The sequence below is a fragment of the Camelus dromedarius genome, chromosome 5 (genome assembly GCF_036321535.1).
Source record: "Camelus dromedarius isolate mCamDro1 chromosome 5, mCamDro1.pat, whole genome shotgun sequence".
In the NCBI taxonomy this organism is placed as follows: domain Eukaryota; kingdom Metazoa; phylum Chordata; class Mammalia; order Artiodactyla; family Camelidae; genus Camelus; species Camelus dromedarius.
Window position 1 is genome coordinate 68,449,124 of NC_087440.1, and position 21,845 is coordinate 68,470,968.

Below are 21,845 nucleotides of genomic sequence, written 5' to 3' on the forward strand. Positions count from 1 at the left end.
CAGTAGCTGCTCAACTAATGCAACTAAGAAGATAATGCCAAGTGCACCATCATCTGGGAGAGACGTGTGAATGTAAAAGAGAAATGACAGACAAAGCTGGAGAAATTCACGATGCATATGAGAGGCCAGAGTGAGATAGTGTACTTTCTCCTGGACGTGGAGAACTGAGAATCCCCTCTGGTGTCACAAGGATGGTAGTCACTGGACACCACAAGATCTCAGGCTCTCTCAAACAAGAGCATCTGTCCAGGACCGTCCCCAGAGGACGATGAGAATGCGACTTACCCCTCAGGGAATGTGGGGGCCAAAAAAGAGAGCCAGAGAGATTGAGTGCCCAGCTCCTCAATGCCCTTCCTGTTATCTCTCTGAAAAAGTAGCTTTGTCCCTCACTATCGGGACTCAGAGAGAGAGGGGAGGAGAAGGTCGCAGACAGAAAGGATCTGCCTCCCCCCTATCTGGAGCCACAGAAACAGGCGAGCTCAGGTTATCTTTGTGTTCACTTCTGTTCCCCGGAGATGAGTTGGGGGTGGGGCGGGTGGGAAGATTTAGACTAGTCAATTCCGAAAACAGGGTGGTTTTCTGCTTGGTCATCAGACATATGCCCATTCAAGGGAGGCGAAACAAGCTGAAGTTTAGATTCTCTGACGAGGCTATCGAGTCCCATCAATTACACCACGTGGAAAAAACTTTGGACAGTTAAAAATAACATAGGGGTCTGGTGTTTGGAAGATCTGGAGTTTGGAATGCCAGCTTGTCAAGCACAGATCGCTGCCTACAGAAAGCTTGTGCTGGAACACGGAAACACACACCCACCAGGACAGGAGGGCTGAGATGAGCAAGGTGTCGGCCCGTTACCTTCCACACCAGCAACGGGGTGGCAGACCCCGTGGGAGACAAGCATCCAGACCGACTCTCACCCTCACCCACTTTGGTCTGTAGCCCTTTGCCAGCTGTGGAAAGGACAGAGCTCATTCAGGCATGAAGCCCCGGCCTCCCCCTTGGAGGCGGCAGCAGTGAATGGCAGCAGGAGCCAGGACTTCAACCGCGCCCCAGTTCAGCTCTGTGTGTTGTTTCTTCCCGTTATTTCTCAGAAGGACCCAACATCAGCACTGATTCAGCATCAAGCAATAATCTGAACCCCTGGACAAAGCATCCCGTAAATAAATTTCCCCCAAAGTCTATTCTGGCACATTTGTCCAAAGAGTTACTAATAATAATGCCATAAAGTTCTAGAACTTCTTTCTTCTAAGGAAATCAGAGCTTCTCCTACTTATTATCTCATTTTCCTTAAGACGCCAATGTGGGGAGAAAAAAATCAGCTAGTGTGTCTGAGCATTTTACTGATAGAAAAACAGGGTCACTACCCACATCTATTAAGAGGGTGAGATGTGCCAACTCTTTTAAGCATTTTACATATATTAACTTATTTAATTCTTCCAAGAACCCTCTGAAGGCAGAAATTATCACAGATGAGGACGCTGAGGCACAGAGGGGTTAGGAATCCAATCCCGCTCATGGTCATGGGGGTTGATGTGAACCCAGATTCTCCAGCTCCAGATTCTGCACCCAAGCCACAGGGCCACTGCTTGCCACACTCCCACCCCCTGGGACAGGGCATCTGAGATCTCAGAGTGCACGGCTCCAAGGAACCTGAGGACTGGGGTGACACCAGCCTCCCCATGAAAGCTAGCTCCTGGGGGTGGGCCCAGGCCTTCTGGTGGGAGGGAGGGAGCAACACTAGGTGGGCAGCTTGAATAGGTAAACAGAGTGCCTGCAGGCCTGGGGTGGGAGTGGAGAAGAATTACCTTCAGAACAAATCACCTCCATCCTCCCAGGAAGAAACACTGTCTAACAGACCTGCAGCCTCACTTACCCCTGAAACCACGCTCCCACCTTACTGCACCCACCCCACTCCCATTTGAACTATGAAACCAGGCTTTGACTGAGCGCTAAGGGTCTGTGTTTATGTTTGCCTCCCTGGACTGGATTTGTATATTTTATTTCTAACCATTTATGGGTGGTTGTTGTTGTTATAGAAAGAGGGTGGTGACTAAAGCATAGAAAGGGAGAAAGACTTTTGTTTTTTTAATATTTCATCTATTTACTATTGTATTATTTAAATTTGGTAGGGGGAAGGTAATCAAGTTTATTTATTTTTGGAGGAGGTACTGGGGATTGAACCCAAGACCTTGTGCATGCTAAGCATGTACTCTACCATTTGAGCTATACCTTCCCGCCCCTGGGAAAGACTTTAAGATTCACCACTTGGAAGGGCTTTATCCTACAATCCCTACTTAGCAAGTCAGCCCATGAGGCTGGCCAGGGCTGCCCTGCACCTGACCGGATTGTTGGATTCCTCTTCCTCCTCCCCTCTCTGGAGGTATCCTGGAAAACACTTGAGAAGACATAACCAAGGAAACCAAGGACCAGGAATTAGTGAGAAGGCTTCTCTGGAGGTGGACAGTCCTTCCTGCTGAGGGACACAGGGTGATAACCTACCTCCCCTTGGAGTCTCTCTTTTGGCCTCCGAAGTGTTCAAGTGCTTCCCAGGGATTGGCTGCCAAACTGGGGCTCCACCCAGACCAACCTGGCCCCAGGCTATCTCCCATTTTTACCTTCTGTTCATGGACCCCCCACTCCTATCCAGCCAAAAAGATCCGTTTGCTGTCCTCCACATGTGTCCTCCCACCTGGCCCTTCACGGCCCTCCCCCAACCCCCTAAAGGGAGGGGATTCCCTAAGGAATTACTCGAAGGCTCCTCAAATTTTTGCTCACTTCCCTTCCACACCTGCTCTTCCCCTTCCTCATCCCCCACTGGGATGAGCCTGACCAGCTCCTGCTATCCTTCCAAACTCAGCTCAAAGCCACCTCCCCCTAGAAACCTCCTCTGATAGGACCATGGGATGCTTTCTCTCTTCCAATTTCACAGACCCCTCGGGGGCTGGACCGTTCACTGAGTACAGTTATTCCCATCACATAACCTCACACATCCTGTTTCTTCTCTATGGCTTCTTCTCATCCGTTTGCTGTGTGCAAGCTTTGCCTTTTCCTCCTTCCCTCTCCCTGCTCCAATATTCACGAGGTGGAGTGTGCCCCCTACCCCCAGGGACTAGATGGAATACTCTTCCCTTCCTTTTGTGCCTCTTCAGTGCTTTTTGATCAAGGTGCGATGCATGGAGAAAAGAGAGAGATGTCAACACAGCCCAGATGAAAGCAACAAGAGGTAAGAAGCAAATGGAGGCTGGAGGTACAAACCTTGATATGAAGCATTAAGTGGATTATTCCTCTATCGAGGGCCCACAGAGCGTTGGGAAGGCTTAGGTCAGAGTCAAGAAATGAAATAAGAAGTGGAAAGCCAAAGAAAATAAAGGAGTAACCAGTGGGCTTTTGCTTCCTGGGGATTTGTAGAGCTACAACAGCCCGGAGGAGAGATGGCCAGGAAGTTGGACTGCCCAAGGCCGACAGCTCTGGGTCTTGGAGAAAGGTGGGGACATTTCAGAGCTTTTACATTGTTCAGACCAGTTTACGTGGATTGCCTAGAAGACAGGAACTCCAGGCAACACTGGGCAATAACAGAGATTGTTGCATTGATCAGAACTTTTTTTGTTCGGTATTTCTCAGGAAACTGACCACATTCTGGGCAGATAATGAATGAAAACAAATCATCACCAGAAAAGGGATCTATGTAACTGGGTCTTCTCTGTTAGGCAGATCACCAAATTACAAAACAAGAATCCTATTGCTCCAAGGATAGCAAGAGCTACCTCGGTCTCAGAAAGGTTCCTACATTCAGACTTGGGAACCCGTCAGGTTCCATCCCTTCCCAACGCTAACTGGAACCTTCAGCCTCTGAGGTGGCAAACAATGCCGCCTGATGTGCTTTGGACCAGGGAACTATGGGAACTTTCCAAATTCCATAGAACTCCATAGATCAGTGTTCATCTCAGCTACCCTGTGCATAACTGACCTAAAATCGAAAGATCCAAACCTGTTTCCCATCCCCCAGAGATGTGTGTAATTAGATAAAATGAGGACAGAATATGTATAAGTATCTGTTATACTGGGATGGCTGCCCAGAAAGGAAATGAGCACCAGAAACCGGACGGCCCCATGTGCGCCCTCCATCCTGAAGGGCTACACCCGGGACTGAAGGAGGGTTAACTTCCAGAGTCAGTGCTGGTGCAGGATGACCTCTCTGAGTCCACAAACACTTTTGTACAATTCTGCTCCTCCAGCCTATACTTCATGCACCATCAGCATTTTTAGTTTTCCTGGCTTTCCACGTTAAAGGATGTCTATTGGACGAGAATTTGAATTAAAACTTGACTTGAATGGCCTGTCTCCACCTCTGGCTTTCTCCCCTTCCTCCTGACACAGAACCAGGCCTCTCCAGGGTGGCGCCTTCCTCCACATGGCCCCAACACTGAACAATCTGGAGGGTCAAAAAGAGGCAAGAGGAAATACACAAGTTACGATGATAGTTATTTTTCTTTCTCTCAATATGAAGAATAAAGGCCCAGGATATCATTTTTTGTTTCATTGTGAAATAAATTTACCTGAATTAAACATGACTGGGACACAGACATAGGTAAAGTTCTATCTAAGTAGGCATTATGAAAGTATACAAAAATTTCTCAAAGAATATATTCTGCCTTTTCCATTGATCTTTGACTATAACTGTGGTCTAGTCACTGTTAGTTATAGTCAAAGATCAATGGAAAAGGCAGGTAGTCAACTTTCACCAAATCCCAACTTTGAGTTAAATCATTATAATATTTGCACCTTCTGGTCTCTTCTATCTTAAAAACCCACACAAATCCTCGGGTATAAATAAGTCTAAAGGAAATCCCATACACAGGGGAGCACATAGTAGACACTCAATAAAAGTGTGGTTAATTACACAAGCCCTGGGATACTTAGTCCCTGAAAGAGGTCAGAGCAAAAAGACCAAAGAGAGGGAAAGCCAAGTTTTTTAGATCCACAAGAATGAAGTGGTAAAGAAACCAGGGGCTGGAATAAATGATTCTAACGTTCATCACAGCCTCACATGTTACATGCAAGCAAGGCAATCTTGTGCCTGTTTTCTGACTCCTGAAATTGAAGAATGTAGGGAAAGGAATTCTGCTGCCTTTTCCAAACTCCTGCAAGGGAGAGAATGAGAAACAAGCCAATTCTAAAGAGTTAGAAGCAAATTAGGCGAGAAGAGCAGTGTGTCTACCTGCTGGCTTCATTTGCTCAGTTACTCACATTTGCTCAGTTACACACATTTATTAAGTGCCTGCTATCTTAGATTCTAGGGATGGGAAGGCAAGGCAGCCACCATCCCAGCCTTCCACGGCCTTACACTTTAACTAACCAGACTGAAGTATTACAGTGGCCAGGAGAGAAGAGTATGTTTGGGACTAAGGGACCAAAGGCAGGGGTAGCCAATTCTACCTGAGTGTCAGCAAGGGCTTCACTGGGAAAGAGGGGGCTTTAAAGTGCCTGGAAGATGAGCAGGTAGATGTTCAAGTGCATCTGGGGTAGGATGGGGCTGGAGGAGGCTTGAGCAGTTTGGTGAGACTATAGGGGGAGTGGGAAGTGTGCCACCTCTCTGAGCAGGGATACAGAACCATCCTTTCAGGATAACAAGTTCACCTACATCTCTCATTCTGAGGTTCTCAACCTGGAGACCATGGACCTATCAGGTCCCCACTGAGGGGCTCCTCAAAGTCTGGGAACCCCATAAAACCATATGAAGCTGTTCACACCTACATGCATTTTTTTGGAGAGGGGATGATCCGGAACTTTCATAGGGTCCTCAAAAGGGTCTGTGATTGCCCGGTTATCACTGTATTCTGATGCTGTTGCAAAGGTGCTTCATTTTTAAGAAGATTCATAGAAATGTTATAGAAGTGGTTACAACATCAAGATGATGGCTATGCAAGAATTCCAGCCCATACCTTTTTACCTTCCAAGAAACAGGGAGCTGTCCCACCCCTAGGATCCCTAGATTAGGCATTCAGAGATAGGCAGGGTCAGTGCCCCTACTCAGCCTAGAAGCAGCTACAGAAGACGACAGCCACCCATTTGTACCCACAGAAGATTATGGGAGTAAAATCTCTGGAGGCAGGGAATGAGACAGGAAGGAAGGGGACAGGACACAGCCATTAAAGGAATGACACAGCAATTAGCACCAAGATGGCAGAAAAGTCAACTCCCAATAGACCTGGAGGCCCAAGACTGCGGGAGATTCGACCTGCAGTGGACCTTGAGTTACGTTATACACATTGTAATGTACTAGCTTAGTGAATGGCACATCCACAGGCGCTATGACAGTTCCAAGGCTAACCATGAAAGGTCAGAGACGATGGTGACCCAATTCCTGGGAATCCCCACCCCTTCGCTGAAGTAGTTGGAATAATCTTCTCACTTGTTAACACACAAAAACTAGCAACACCGCAACTTGCAGTCATTCTCTCTTGCATTCATGTATCTACATTTACTCTAACCCCCTCCCCCATACCGTGTACATCTCTCTAAATAAATCTATTTTTACTCAAAAAAAAAAAAGGGGGGGTGGTCTGTATTGCCAAGGAAAAGTGAAGAAAAAACGCTCGAGTAAGTTGAGTATCTCGAACATCAGACTGTGATGTAGATGCCATGGTTTTCTGTCTCTGTGTTCCACAGACAGCTCAGTACCTGACATATCATAGGTTTTCAGACCTAGCAGAGCTAAAGGGATGAATACAAGGAGATGGGAAGAAATTGCCATTTTCATCACCAAAACAAACATTGTGTGTACAGACATTTATGTGCCAGTCAGTGGGCTAGATTTTACAAACCGATACCTCTTTCCATAAAGGCACATGGAGAAATATCTTCTCAACTTCTTGTTCCCAGAACCAGGATTGCAAAGCCAAGTCCCTAAATGTGGATACAAGTCACCCAGGGCAATTCACTGCAATCCCCAGATTAGGTTCAAACTTCAGTTGGCAGTTGCCTAGCAACGAGTAACCCTAAAGACACATCACCAAACCAAGATGCCAAAAGGGCATTCTGTGGACAAGCTGGTTCTGAAAACTAACCCCCACACAAGTCTACCTGCCAGGCCTCTCTGGGCCATTGAGGGAAGGAGTAGACTTTGCAGCCAAAAGCTGGAAGGGGGAGCCGGAAAGGTGTTCGGATGGTGGTATGTAGGAAGTAAATATGGGAACAGGAAACAGAGGGTACAGGAGAAGGCAGCCTCAAATAGGTCCTCTTTCAGATCACACTTAAATTATTCTTCCAAGCAGTTGCTAAGCAAACCCCAACCACATCTAAAGACACAGAAAGTGGTGCCAAGACTTGACTACAACGTACATCCAGCCCTGCCCTGAAGACCTCATCCTGCAGCAGTTCCACTGACCTATGCCAGGTTTAGGTGGGCAAGATGACACACCTCTGGACCCAGGAAGCAGTTTTTATCCAACTCTCCAGGGCAGTTCATTCCCTTACAGAGGCAGCAAGCACGAAAGAGGCAAAGAGACTTCACTTTCTAAAATTCAGATTTTTTTTTCTTTAATGTAAAACTCGGAAACACCCTCAGCTTAGTCAGGTGAGACTGGGCTTTCTAAGACAAAGGTTCTAATCCAAACCATGGCACAGGCCAACACAAGGCACCTCTCCCTGTGCGGACAGCAGAAAGCTTGGGAAGAAAGCTTGGGCCTTCTTTGGAACCCATCATCCCTTCTCTTGGAAGGTCTTGGGGGGCCTGGGGAAAGGGGCAAACAAATCTATCAGTCTGGAAGCGATTCAGGAAGAACAAATGTGGAAGTCAAACAACAACAAATAAGGCGGATATAAATCCAGATAAAATATTAAAATCATTAAAGGGCTGCTGCTCCCTGAAGATTGGGAAAAATGAAGAGAGTTAATTAAAAGCAATCTCCATGCACTGCTGAGCCAGCCGGCCCTGATAAATCAACAGCTGGGGCTGCTGTGGAGGGCAGTCAAGGGGCTTCAGGACTGGGGGATGCTGGCCGGGGGAGGGGGACTGCCGCAGAGATGGCAGTGACGTCGAATTTAACATAGTGACTTAAGTTTCGTGTTCTATTAAATATTTTACAACCACTGAATAAAGTTGTTCTTCCGACAGGAAGAAAATGATCATTTGGTTGAACAAAAAGTGAGGAAGACAAGGGTGAAAAGGTATCATTATTGGATTCAAAACTATTTGAGACTGTGACGTCAGCGTCTCTGATCTTGCTCCATATGCAGAGGCTTTTTTCTCTCTACCTGATCTGCACAGGGAGATGCATCTTCTAAAATCTCTCTGCAAAACCCTGGACTGTTTGTTTTGGGGGCTGGGGAGGTAGTGCAAAGTCAGGAAAAGGTACAAAGAGGAAGAGGAGAGAGAAAAGACCTTCAAAATTCTCATTGCTGATCCAAGCCAGACTTTTAGCACAAAACAAAAAGGTCAGCAGAAATGGTGGGAACTTTTTCCTTTCTTGCTTTCTCTGTCTTTTTTCTTTCTCCTTTTCTTTTTTTTTACTTCCCTCCTCCTTTTTACTCAGCAGTGAGATAAAGTTTTTGTTCTTCATTTTAAACAAAAAAAGAGCTCAGAATTTTCAGGGCCAATCTAAGCAAAAAAAAAAAAAAAAAAAAAAAAACAGAAAGAAAGAAAGAAAAGAAAAAACCCAGCAATTTTAGAAGTGTTACAAGAATGGCCCTTCTCTATTCTAGGGGAACCCTCCAGTTCTTCCTTGATGGAAATACAATCAAGAGAAATGATTGGGAGAAAGTGTTTTTTTTTTCCTCCATAGAATTGGGATTGGAAGGGGAGTGTGTGCATGGGGAAACATAAGGAATTATGCATTTGGATATGCATTTTAATTAGGTGGACAGAAGCAGCCGCCTGTTAATTTTTCTTGCTTGTTTCCACTTAGCATTCATCACAGGCAGAACCACCATAGAGCGCTCCCACGATAATAGATGGTTCTGCATTGGCTAAGTCCTCGGGGAAAATAATTAGCAGAAGAGAATATATTCTCTCCACTTCGACTACCCCATCCACTCTGCCCTCCCCCATCTCCAGCACCACATTGCCTTCCCTCCCTACCCCACCCCCGCAACCAACGTTTCCCTAGAAGCCTAGAGGAGCAGTCAGCCTCCTGGTTTACAAGCACTTACTTTGTTTGCCCTGCCAAAGAACAGGGGTCTGGAAGGAGAAACAGACAGACTGAAGGTCTTTCCTTGGAGTGGAAGCTCCTAGGTGCAGGGAGGGAGGCTACTCTGCTGTTTAGTTCCAAGGGGCAGGCTGGCAATCAGTATTAGCCAAGACAGGATGACTGCTCCAAAGAGGGTGAGACAGTTCTCACTGAGCTCAACTGGCAGCAAATAAAGACATGGAATGAGTCCTTAGCTGAAGATAATGGGAGTAGGGATGACGTTTTTTCACTTAATTTGCTTTTGTAAAGTAAAAGAATGCTGTCATTTTGCAGCAAGCTTGAATCTGAAGCATTTCCAAGACTGGCAAATAACTCTGTCATTCTGAGATTTGACCCTCACCACGCTGCTGTCCATAGGCTACTTCTGTATAAGGAATCAGTTCTTGCTGCTGACCCTTGCTTCTCTCTCCCTGGAGTCTCCTTGATAGAAGAAGGAGCCAGAGACTGGCTGATGACCCGACCCCAAGTGCCAAGAGAGCACTCCGTCTGCCCACCAGCTCCTGCTTCCTCTGATCTTAGAGGGTGGACTCAGTGCAGGGCTGACAATAGGAAATGAAATGAGGGCTTCTTTTGAGCTCATATTCTCACCTATTTCAAACCCAGACAATGGGAAAACCCCACTGAGATCCCAGGGCTATTTACACACAGCTGGATGAGTGAGGCTTTGCATTTCCTGAGAAACAATGACTAGACATGATGTGTAATGCCAGACTCTTTTCATTTATTTCAGTTTTAACATAGTAATGTTTAATATATGAGGGATTGCTGACTCTCTGAGAGGGCCTCCACTAGCTACAAGAAACTTTACAGTTCTAGTAACACCTCCCATTTGTACTTTACACCTTCTGAAATGATTTTACATCAATTATTTCATTTGGGCCCCTCAAGATGGGTCATTAGAGCTGGGTGCAGGGGGAGGGAGATGAAAGGTGATGCAAGCCCTTCTCATGTAAAGAGAGGCCAGACTCTTGACTTTCAGGTGTCCTGTCATCCCAGTGTTCCCTCCACCCAACCCCCTGTTGCCAGATGAAACCACCACTCTGTCTAGGAAGCCTCCACCCCTTGCCTCACCAGGTGACTACTGCTGCTGCTACACTTCCTAGAGCCTCCCCCAGCCCAAGCCCTGACCCCCACAGGGAGTCCCTGCCCTCAAGAGGTGGGAGCGGAGAGGACAAGGGGAAGGCAATCCTTGTGGCTGGGGATGAGAGAAGTGAGTCTCTGGGTTCCCAGGGCATTTGCCACCCTCCCCAACAAAATATTGGTATTTCTACAGGGGAGGCATGGGGTGGGGAGGTAAAGAAGTTGAATTCTATGATACTATCAATAATTTTTTTTAAAGTTTATACGGAGGAGGGTTGCTGGTACTACCTAGAAATGTAGTCTTTGAATTTTAATAACCCTAAAAATGGAGGGGGCCCAGGCATATACCCAAAAGAATTAGAAGCAGGGACTCAAACAGCTATTTATACACCCACATTCATAGCAGCATTATTCAAGATAGCCAAAAAGTGGAAACAGCCCAAGATGTTTCCATCACTGGATGAATCTATTGGATGTCCATCATTGGAATCCACTAGATGTCCACCATTGGAATCCATCCATGTTTATCCATTGGATGAATGGATAAACAAAATGTGGCATATACATATGATGGAATATTATTCAGCCATAAAAAGGAAGGAAATTCTGACATATATTGTAACACAGATGAATTTTAAGGACATTATGCTAAGTGAAATATACCAGTCACAAAAGGACAAATATTGTAGGATTCCACTTATATGATATGCACAGAATAGGCAAATTTATACAGACGGAATGTAGAATGGTGGTTACCAGATGGACAGAGGAAGGATGAGGAGTTATTTTTTAATGGGTATTGAGTCTCTGTTTGGGATGATTAGAAAATTCTGGAAACAGACAGTATGGATGGTTGCACAACACTATGAATGTACTTAATGCCAATGAACTAAACACTTAAAAGTGGTTACAATGGTACACTTACATGTTATACATGCCCAAATATACGTATTATGTATATTTTACTACAATTTGAAAAAAAACTGAAGGGGCTGCCTCTACGTGTTGGAGGTCAGGGTGACCATTTTGTTTTTTCTTTCATTTTGCCTCTCACAATTTAGGCTTCTGTGAAGTCTCTGATGGATTTTGCAACCCCCTCTTCCACCTTTAGGCTTGTAGAAAATTGCCAGGGGAGTTTTCAACCAAAGGAAAGCCTGATAATAATGCCCCCAGAGGAATCTGGGATATTCTGGAGGCATGTCACTGAAGGAGAGGCAGTGAATTCCAATTTAGACACAGCTAATATCCACTCTGGCCTGGCCAGACTCTGTCTGCTGGACACCTCCGTTTCCTCAGCAGTGGCATAGGATACAAGAGAGGAAGCTCAGTGAGACATCAGTACAGGCCCACCTGCTTAACAGCCAGGTATCTGCAGCTGCCCAAATGGAATTGAAATAAGCACTTTATTTCCATGTTAATTGGGATGAGTGCCATGGTGGAGGAGAGGACAATTCCAAGGAGACTGTGGATAAATGAAATCCAGAGAAGAATCTTTCAGCTGTTTGCCTTTCTCCCTCCACACATTTAAAGAAAGATAGATGTTCTCAGCAATTCCAGTCATTTGCACCACTAAAAACTTTATCTGAGTGCTCATAAACAGCAAGATAGGCCAATTAGTCTTCCCACTTCTCTTTCCTGTCTCCACCCTCTGGTTGGAGTGTTGATGAGAAGAAAAATGTTCAAAAGGGGGAATCAGAAGAAAAACCTATGTTCTAAATGAGCCACCAACTAGTTCCCAGCCTTAAGCCCTGAGAAAGGAGAGGAAGTCTGATCCCGGTTAGAATCCCAAGGGGTAGCATAATGGGGCAAGACTGGACCAGAAAAGATGAAACTACGAGTTTCCCAGTCTTAATAAGTCCCCTTTAAAGCCACACTTTAAAAACGAGGAAGAATTCAAACCCTGGCCCCTACCTGTCCTCCCTGTCCAAATCGACCATAGTAAGAGCCACGAAGTTTTTTACTTGAAAGGAATTTTGGCAGTCAAGGTGTATCACCCTCATCTTAAAGACAAGGAATATGCAGCTCAGAGAAGTTCTGTGTCCAAGACCACATAGCTAGGGGGGAGTAGGGCTGACAACAGAGCTCAAAGCTCTGGGATCCTCTCCCAGAGTTTTTCTCCTCCATTACTCTGAAGTCATCACTGCTACAAAAGACTAGCCACGGGTGAGAAATGAATGTGGAAAAGGGACAGAGTTTGAGACAGGGCCATATTCATGGCATGTGAAAGTCTGGGGACTGAAAAACCTTTTCTGGTGGTGCTTCCAATTGCAGTTAATATAAACAGCAGATTTTCAAAGTGAATAGCAATGAAAAAAACTCACTCATTTCATAGCAACCCGAGATGACCACAGTCTCTGGATTCAGGGAGGGAGGAGAAGGTGCAAAAGGGGGATTAGACATGTGCCATTATTTTTCCCCGGGCTCAGCGCTGAGGCCCGGAGGTGGAGGACTCACTGTGGGCTATTTGAACCCCATTATTAGGAGCCCTGAGCTTAATCCTTTTGCCCCTCCCTGCCTCCAAACACAGCCCCCTAAATCTTAGCCACCTCAGGGTTCTCTCTTCCCTTGCCACCCCTGTCTGCTACTACTATTGACAAACACACAACCTAGAAATTCTCAGCACAGGCCACTCCTCTTTTCCCACTCCCATCCCTGCCCCCAACACCTCCTAACCACTGCTTTTAAAACTCTGATGCAAATCACAGGCTTCAAAAACCTTCCTTCAGTGACAGTTTTACGATGCTAGCTCCATTCATCCATATGGTTTGACAGACTGTGAAACACTAGTAACCGGACCAATAAGAAAAACAAATTACAAAAACACCACAACACTTCATCTCTCCCCAGTTGCTCACACAACTAAAAACCTTTAGAACTTGCAATTGATCATAATACCCATCTCTCTTGCTGTTAAATAATCATCGTTTCAGAGTTCCAGGCCACACAGTGGTTTCTATCCACTCACCTATCCCCTCCCCATCCCCTACCCCAGATCACTCTTTTATCTTTCCTTTTTAAATGCCTACATGTTTAAAGACTATTTAAAGCTAGGGTCATGCTTACATAGGCCCCTGCCAGAAAACCCTAGCTGGGCAAAAACTACTTCAGTGGTTGTGGCATTTCTTTGGCCAGGGGCTTGCCACATTGGGGCTAGCTTTCTGTCTTCCAGTGATTTTCAGAACACTCAGAAACCACAAAAGTTACTTTGCAGAGGTTGGGATAATAAACAGGCCTGGATTCTGTTGGTTTTTTAAATGACCCAGCCCCCAGCACCGCTACCAACAGCATGGCAGCAGCCTCAGTTTCTCTTCTTTTTTTGGTGCAGGCTCAAAGCACGTATGTTGACCATGGCATTTTACTTTTTGCATTGATCTGAGCAGATGGCTCTGAAACAGCTTTAGACATTATGGTCTTTCTCAGATGTACCTAAATTCCAGCTACCTGCATGATTCCAAAAAGACAAAGGAGGATGAGAAGTCTCCAATTAAATTGCTGCCTCTGAATTCCAGCCTACTTTATGGAAATGAGCAGCTCCCTTTCAACTGGCGACCTCTGGATGCCTCCCAGGTGGTCTGCAGGCCCAGCAATTTTCAGAGGTTTACCCTGTGACAATGCCTTCATTTGGGTTCTGGCAGAAATTAATATCCTTTATGGGTATCGCATCAAAACCAGACATTCTTCCGGCTGAAAAATAATGTGCGCTAATGAAGTTTGGAGATTTTAAGCCTTTTTTTTCCTTCAGTGACAACCAGAAGCAGATGGAGAAGGTGGTTCTTAGACATCTGTTGGCTTAAAACGTCTGAAGGTCCTTTTTCATAAGGGGCTAAAGTCATGCCCATAAAAGGCAGCAAGTTCATGAAGTCCCAACCCCAATGTTCCCCACCTAGTACCTACCCATGTCCCCCCACCTCAACAGAAAGAGCCAAGAGGAGATTAGAACCAGGAATGTGTCCCCCCTATACTGTCCTCTCTGGTATCCAAACTGCGTGCCACAGCAAGAGTGAGGTCTGGCTTCTAAGTGGCGACACAATTACACAAATTTTACAGGCACAAAACCACTTTAGATTAGAATACACTATCTCCAGGTCATAGAATGTATAAAAAGATGAAGATTTTAAGTCCACCTATACACCTGAGTGGGTGTTGGACCTTGGCTGAGTAAGTATATTAGCTTCTCCCAGAGTTGTGTTGTTAACAACAAAACAGAGATATAAACACATACCTCCAAGCAAGGGAAACTCCTTACAAAATAAGTTTTCAATACAATTATATATCTGTATGTTCACATGTTACAAGCATGACCAAATAGTTTACTGGTCTCATTCTTTATAAACAAATAGTTACTTGGGGTAAATCCCTGTTAGTTCATATGGAATAATTAAATAATAATAACAATTATTCTTTTCTAAGCAGGCAGTTAGTATAATAGATACATATGTGCATAATCCAGTCTGACAGAAGGTGGCAGACATTCCCAGTTAAGTATATACAAACCAGTGTTTTGATAACTTAATAAAAGAGTAAGTTGTTTCAAGTGTTGATAGCAAATTTGGGGGACAGTGGCTAACTTGAAGTATAATATCAAGCAAGATTAGAATTCATATTAAAAGCACTATGTTTCCTGGGTTTGCAGAAATCAACCAGAATACAATAGGTAATGTGACGGACTTACTCACAGACTTTTATCAACTCCATATTTATGTTACCTACATGTGTTTACTTTAATACATGGCCCTTATCTTGCTTGTACATGTAAGAAACACGAGTGACTCACACATCTAGGCTCAGTCAATGTAGCTGCTAAATTAAATAACGTGTACTACCTATTTACACATCATACATGTCCATCGATGCTTTTAAATTCTATTTGTCCAGATGTGACTGCTTGGTTGTGGGGCCACCTGCCGAGTCCCCTTTGTGATCTGATCAGTCCAGGCAGCTCCTGTTTCTGCCTCTAACACCCTGTTGGGCAGTAATAAGATGTTAAAGGCTACAACAGACAGAGAAGCCCGGCTGTCAGCTTCAGAGAGGAAGGGGGTGAAGGGTACAAGGAGGAGGAATAAGAAAGGGAGTTGAGGGGAGATCAAAGACAGGCAGGAAGAAAGCTAAACTGCTCAGAGAGGAGATGTGGCTCCAGGAACTTGAGACCTTAAAGAAGACCCCAAAGCAATGAGATTCAAACTGTGCCATCCAGTTAATAGAGCTACTGAATTATTGAATGTCCCACGTGGCAAAAGCTAGTATAATGAAAAATGGTCCATACTTAGCATGGGCAGAGCCTTAGGTGTTGCATGAAACCTGAGCTTGTTTCTTCCCGGACATGACCTGCCTCCACTTTATCCCCTAATCCTAGAGGAAACCTTTGTGTGAACAGTTTCTATAGGGGGCGTCCTTGATGTTGGCTTTTTTTTTTTAAGGGAAGGGACTCAGAATGCACACAGAGAAAATGCTAATGTCATTCAGATCCATTTCATTGTCAGGAGGGACACATGAGGATAAAAACATAGCTCTTCAAACCTTTCACCCTGCTCCCCTCCTCCCAGCACCACCAACCACCCCTTCAGCTTGATGTGTCTCTGCGCTTTGTTCTAATTTATCCCATGCATAATTTATTCACGTATTGTTTCCTGATGAGCAACTTTTAAAAACAAATGAAATATATAAGAGATTCTATTAAACAAGTTGTTTTTTAAATAAAGGCAAATGGTGTAGGTCTCCCAGTAACAACGTGCGTGCTTCTGCGTTAGTAGTTTAAAAAACGTCCAGGGCGCAGGAGGCTCCGCTGGTCGAGGGTATTGTTTACACCCCTTTACCCTCAGGGAAAGGGGTGGGGATGTAAAAAGGAGCGGCTAATTATAAACGACCACTCAACTCCTACCTAGAAAAAGCAGGCAGGGGTGTTCTGTCTATGCTAGCGTGTACGTGTGTGTGGCGACTCAATTACAAATACATCACATTGCAACTGTTTCTAATTATACAAAGTACAAGTGTAATAATTCAGAACTAATTCCAAAAAACAGCCCGCTTTTCTGTCCTTTCCCCTACTTCTAACCCCACCCGACAAACTCTCCCCAAACATGCATCCTTCTGCGGTCCAAAAAAAACCCAAAAAAACAGGAGCGTTCAGAAACGAGCGTAGAGATACTGCGCCCGCCCGCGCATAAACGGGCTCCAGGGTAACGAGGGTACCGCCTTTCCAATAGGAAACAAACCTGGCGCACATGTGAAATAGATTTCTCTAACTTGAGTTTACCCGGTGGCATCAGTCTGGCTATGCGATTTCGGCTGGAAATGTGAAAACTGCACATCAGCTGTGGGTCGGTTAAAATTAAAAAAAAAAGAAAAGAAAAGAAAAAGCATCAGCGATGTGGCAGCGCGAGCGACTTCGAGCAAGGATGCCGCGAAGTTACGCCCATTTGTTCTGCCATAAAACATTTTCTTTCTCGGGTGAAACGCTGTGGCGTTCAAGTGCAGTGTATCTGAGCTTCCGAAGGAGAACTGAAGCCAAGAATTGCTCTCGATCAGCCTCAGCTTCCAATGTCCTCTTAGCAGCGCCAACACACACACACACACACACACACACATACACACACACACACACTCACACACACACACACTTAAAACTCCGAGATCTGGGACATCACTACCCTTTTCCCCTTATTACCTGTAGGAGATAAGCTGATGCAAAGACTTCCCATTCTCCCCGCGCGTTCCTTCGCGTTAAGAACCCCCCTACCGCCCCCCACCACCACCCTCGGTGCGAACCTGGCTTCCAACTCCAGAAAGAGCCCAGGGTGCGGACGCAGATGCGCTGAGATGAAAGAACCTGGGTGGGCATCCGCCACGCACCCGCGAGAATTAGGCACGAAACGCTCCCCACCCGCACCTCCCCCTCCCCTCGCCCGCGGCTTCCAGCCTAGCTGGTAAGTCCGAATCCCAGGGGCGCAGACCCCCACCCACGTCGCGCCGCGATCCGGAGGGAGCGCCCCTCTGCCAACATCATTGCCAATAGCATCCCTTTTAGAACGACGCTAGTTTTCCGAAGCCACCCCCGGCTCCGCGATCGCGAGTGGACTTGGCGGCTTAACAGTTCCACCGACTGGAAGGAAGGAAGGAAGGAAGCCAGGATAAAAAGGAGGGGGAAGGAAGGCGGGCAGGAATTGGCTGTCGGACCCGGGGACTGACCCCCGCGTGTCCTCGCCCAGCCCGCCCCCCTCCGTTCCGGATCTGGGCGTCCGCTCAAAGTCTCCCGGCGGCGGCCAGAGGCACCTGCCCCTCGCTCTGGCCGGGAGCAGACGCTGCCCCTCGCCTGCTTCGGCTTTTCACCCAGAGGAGGCGAGAAAACCATTCATAAGACCTGCAGCTTTCCTGCCTCCAAATCACCCCCAAGTTAACCCAAGTCGTTAATTTACTACAGCCAGTTCCCCCACAAACACACCCGATGACACACCGGCGACTGCCCGAATTGCCGTCACGCTCCGGGGGCTGCCCCGGCAGGAAAGCCCCAGGCAACCACCTGGGCCCCAGAGCTCCCGGGACCCGCTGCTCCCCCTGCGGTCCTCCTAACTCCGGAAGGTTTGCACAAACTCCCCGCAAGCGATCGGAAGGCAGAGAGCGCCCTGCAAACTCCGGAGCTGCCGCGGTCCGCACGCCCCGGTGGACCTAGCAGCCAGGCGGGGGCCGCGGGCTCCGGAGGCGCGGGGCTCAGCCAAGTGCACCCAGGCAGCCCCTGCCCGGCGCTCACCCCCAGCTCGGCCGCCCCCCGCGCCGCGCTCACCGCCCCGAGAGGCCGGGCACTCGGGGGACCGTGCTGTCCCCGAGCTGCCCACGATCCCCTAGCTGCAGAGCGCTTGAGCGCCTGGCTCCCCCGCCTATAACCCCTCTCTCTCTGTCCGCCAATTTAGAAGAACATAAATGTAACAATTTTCTTCTTGTTAATTGCATCTCCTGACATTTCTCCGCGTTGGGGTAAAAAAAAGAAGATGAAGAAGTAAGAGCTGAAAGAAAAGAGAGAAGCCCCGCCACGGCTGTAGGCGCCTGCAAGCGCAGTGCATTGGCAGCGCTCGACACGCAGAAGGCGCCTTTTTTTTCATATTTAAACCACGCGGAATATGTACATTTTTTAGTCTTACTTACGCTTTCAGGGGGTTGTGAATGACAGTCGCCATTTTGCTACAATGTAACAGAATATTGTCTGTCTCAGAGTTCTAAAGGTTCGCTCAGGGGAAGCGGCGAGCCAATCAGAGCACAGGATACCGGCCCGCCGGCCAATCGGCGCGGCTGGTCGCCAGGTGGGCGGGGCCTGCACGGTGGTAGTTATTAGGGGAGCTGTCAAAGCCCAGAGGTCACTCCCTTTTGTAGAGCCCGAGAGCAAGCAGGTCTTAAAGGGGCAGTACCGCGCGAGCCGCTCCTTTTCGGATTGGGAAAAGTGGAGACGCACGGAAGAGTATTCTAGTTTGGTTTGAATCCCTACTTTCTAAATAACTGCAGAGAGTTGTGCTCCTGGACAGAAATATTTAAGTATTACAACAAACCACTGAATCCCATTCATTAGCTTTTGGCTTTGCTGTTACGTTTTTAATCTCCCGAAGGGCAAATCCCCTTGTTCCCGTGCAAAAGTTGGAAGGCTGCCGTTTCGTGTAACAAAGTACTACACGTGTCCTGACGTTTGCTAATGCTTTGGGTCCTGCGGCTTTTTAATATTCTCATTCCCGAAGTGTTGTCTTTATCTCGGCCACCTTCCTCTCTTGGTTTCTTGGAACGGTTGCCGCCGTTCCTGACGACTGCAGGACAGCAACTCCCCTCCCCCTGGAATGTCTCAATGTCAGGCTCGCTCCCTTCTGCAGCCTGGGCTTTCGTTACGTAATGCGCGGTAGTTACTCTGGCGGTCCCCCACTACCACCTCTTCTGTTCTCACACACCAGAAACTTCTGAAATGGTCAGATTCCGGACGTCTAGGGAGCTCATTGGGGCCTGGCGTTCTGACCTTTAGGCTTAAGGGAGGAGAGGTTTAAGGGCACCTTCGGAAACGCTTTCTGTTCCTAGGAAAGCGAGTAACTAGGCAGAAGTTGTGGAATCTAGACTGGTTGTTGCCAGGGTCTCTTTCGGGGAGTAGCACACGCGATTCTGGCGTCACCTTTCACTGGTTAGATAGAAGGTGAAAAGAATTTGCTAATGAACAATCCACTGTGACCCGAGGCGTTTACAAAGTGTGTCTGCTTCAAGTCAGTGCGAACTCTTCACTGGCGAACCCCTGACAAAACTGGAAGACTTCTGCGAAGCCAGGCTTCCACTGGGCAGCCAGGAAGGTCGGGGTCGATGAAATCGCACTAAATCATGAATAGGGGCCTCGTTAGCATACAGCAATCTGGCCACCATCCCAAATTTTTAATCAGGTCAAATAGCTAAAATAGTGGGGGAGGGGTGAAAAGGGGGTGAGAGGAGATGCCAAAGTGCCAGTTCTTCAAAGCTGTGCCTTCTCACTCCCTTTCCTGGCACTCCACTCAAAGCAATGGATAAAATAAATTTTTTTTAAGTTTCAGAACTTTCAAAATTCAACTCCACACACTATTAGAGTTACAGATAAAGAGAACAAGACTGAATCAGTGTGTCTGAAAGACTTGAAATTTTAACCCTTTCTTTCTGCCTATAGGTTGCTTTGTAACTTCTCGACACAGCATCTTGCAGTTTGAAAAAGTTATCACCTTTTCTAAAATTAAAATTTGAAAATCCCTTCCTTATTAATTTGTCAAGGGATTGGTTCAAAAGCTAGTATTTTGCCTAGGATGGGCCTTGACAACTTTAAAAAGCAAGCACTGTTTTCCAACCCAAGAAGTATGAGTTTGAAGTAACAGTCAGAACTCCCAACGGCCTCTTTGAGATATCAAAAGCATAGCAATTCAGAGTGGAAGGCAACAGTATGTTTTAATATACACAGCTTGATAAGTAAGGAAGAAATGTAGTGCCTGCCCTGAACAAGGCTTCCAGTAGGAGAGGGGAAACAAATTTATATTACACATTAAAGAAAAATACATATTCTAAGCATGTATAATCATTTATTAAGTTAAAGCCAAGATGCAGAAACCAGCATAATTCTTAAATATCCAGCACACTTGAATATGGTGGACCAGATCTGTCTTCACTTTGGGAAATTTTAACCCAGAATTGAAACATTAAAGTTATATTTTATAATGATTGAATTGAAAAATTTATGAACTAAAGACAGGATTTTATTTTTTTAAGTAGTATGGACTTGCCTTTCATATCTAATGGAATGTCATTTTAACTCTGTCAGTACAAGCATGACTTTTAAATAAACAAAACTGTTGTGAATTCACCTTTTATCAACTATAAGAAATGTAAGAGTTATTATTATTTTAACTTTGGTTTTTATGTCACAGATCAAGATTTTTTTCTACGGGAAGGCAAATTCCATCTGTCAGTTTGCAGATGGTTTGACCCATCTGCCATGAGGACAAATTATTCAAATAAGACTTAAAATGTACTGATCTCACCCCACAAAAAGGCACATATTTTTGGTCAGAATGCTCAAAAGCAAGGGAATGTAGAGTAGACCTGTTTAAATGAGACAAGAACCCTAAAAGTTTAGAGAGAATGTTAAATTTTACATTAATTTTGCAAGGAAGTGCTGTACATTGTGTTTCGAAGTTTGAGCTCTGAAATCTACCTGCCTGAGGTCACCATTTGCCAGCTGGGTTATCTTGGGCAAGTTTACTTAGCAACTTGAATGTCTCAGTTTCCTCATCTGATAAATGGCAGTAATAATAGAACCTACTTCCGGGATTGAGTGAGGTAACACAAGTCAAGTATCTGGCACATAGCAATACATGCTAATTATTATTTTTTATATAGGTATTTAACTATTTCCTATTGGCATAAGGAATGTAGGATATCTGAATAAAAGGACACATCATAAAGTGAAACTGTCCATCCAGTTTAGATTTTAAACTAATCCAAGAAAAATGAGCAAAGAACAACTTTCATGAGAACAAAATAATAAATAGGACTGGTTCAGTTAGGAGTCATATAATTACTTAAACCCAAAAAATGTCCTCTTACTGACTATATCAAAACACTTTAAGAATACAATCTCTAAGGCTCTATAGATATTCATATATCTGAATATACTCTATCCCTCCCCATCTCTTTCATCTTGATTTAGTTGGTTAGGTAGTTTAATCTGGAGGACGGAGGAGGCCCAGAATAACCACTTCCCCATCCCACCTGGAGAGTCCAGAGTTGTGCTGCCCCATATGGGAGCCATGAATCACACATGGCTCCTAAGCATCTGAAATATGACTAGTCTGAATTGAGATATACTGTAAGTGTCAATACGCACCAGTCTTAGGACCAAAACAGAATGTAAAAGATCTCATTAATCATTTTCATATTGATTACATATTAAAATGACATTATTTTGGATTTACTGGGTTAAATTAAAAATGTTATTAAAACTAATTTTAGCTCTTTCTTTTTAATTTTTTTAACGTGGCTACTAAGAAATTTTAAAACACTCCTGTAGTGTTTCTATTGTACGGTATTGCTCTAGACAGTGTA

General features: G+C 45.6%; 1 protein-coding gene across 1 annotated transcript in view; it reads right to left on the bottom strand.

The window, feature by feature from the left end:
* LOC105086255 (zinc finger protein DPF3) overlaps window positions 1-18,436 on the bottom strand; it is a 199,870-nt gene extending 181,434 nt beyond the window's left edge. The window contains exon 1 of the mRNA XM_064486090.1: window positions 18,405-18,436. Within this exon, the coding sequence (XP_064342160.1) occupies window positions 18,405-18,436 (32 nt within the window). The remainder of the gene's footprint in view (window positions 1-18,404) is intronic.
* Window positions 18,437-21,845: the final 3,409 nt, after the last annotated feature.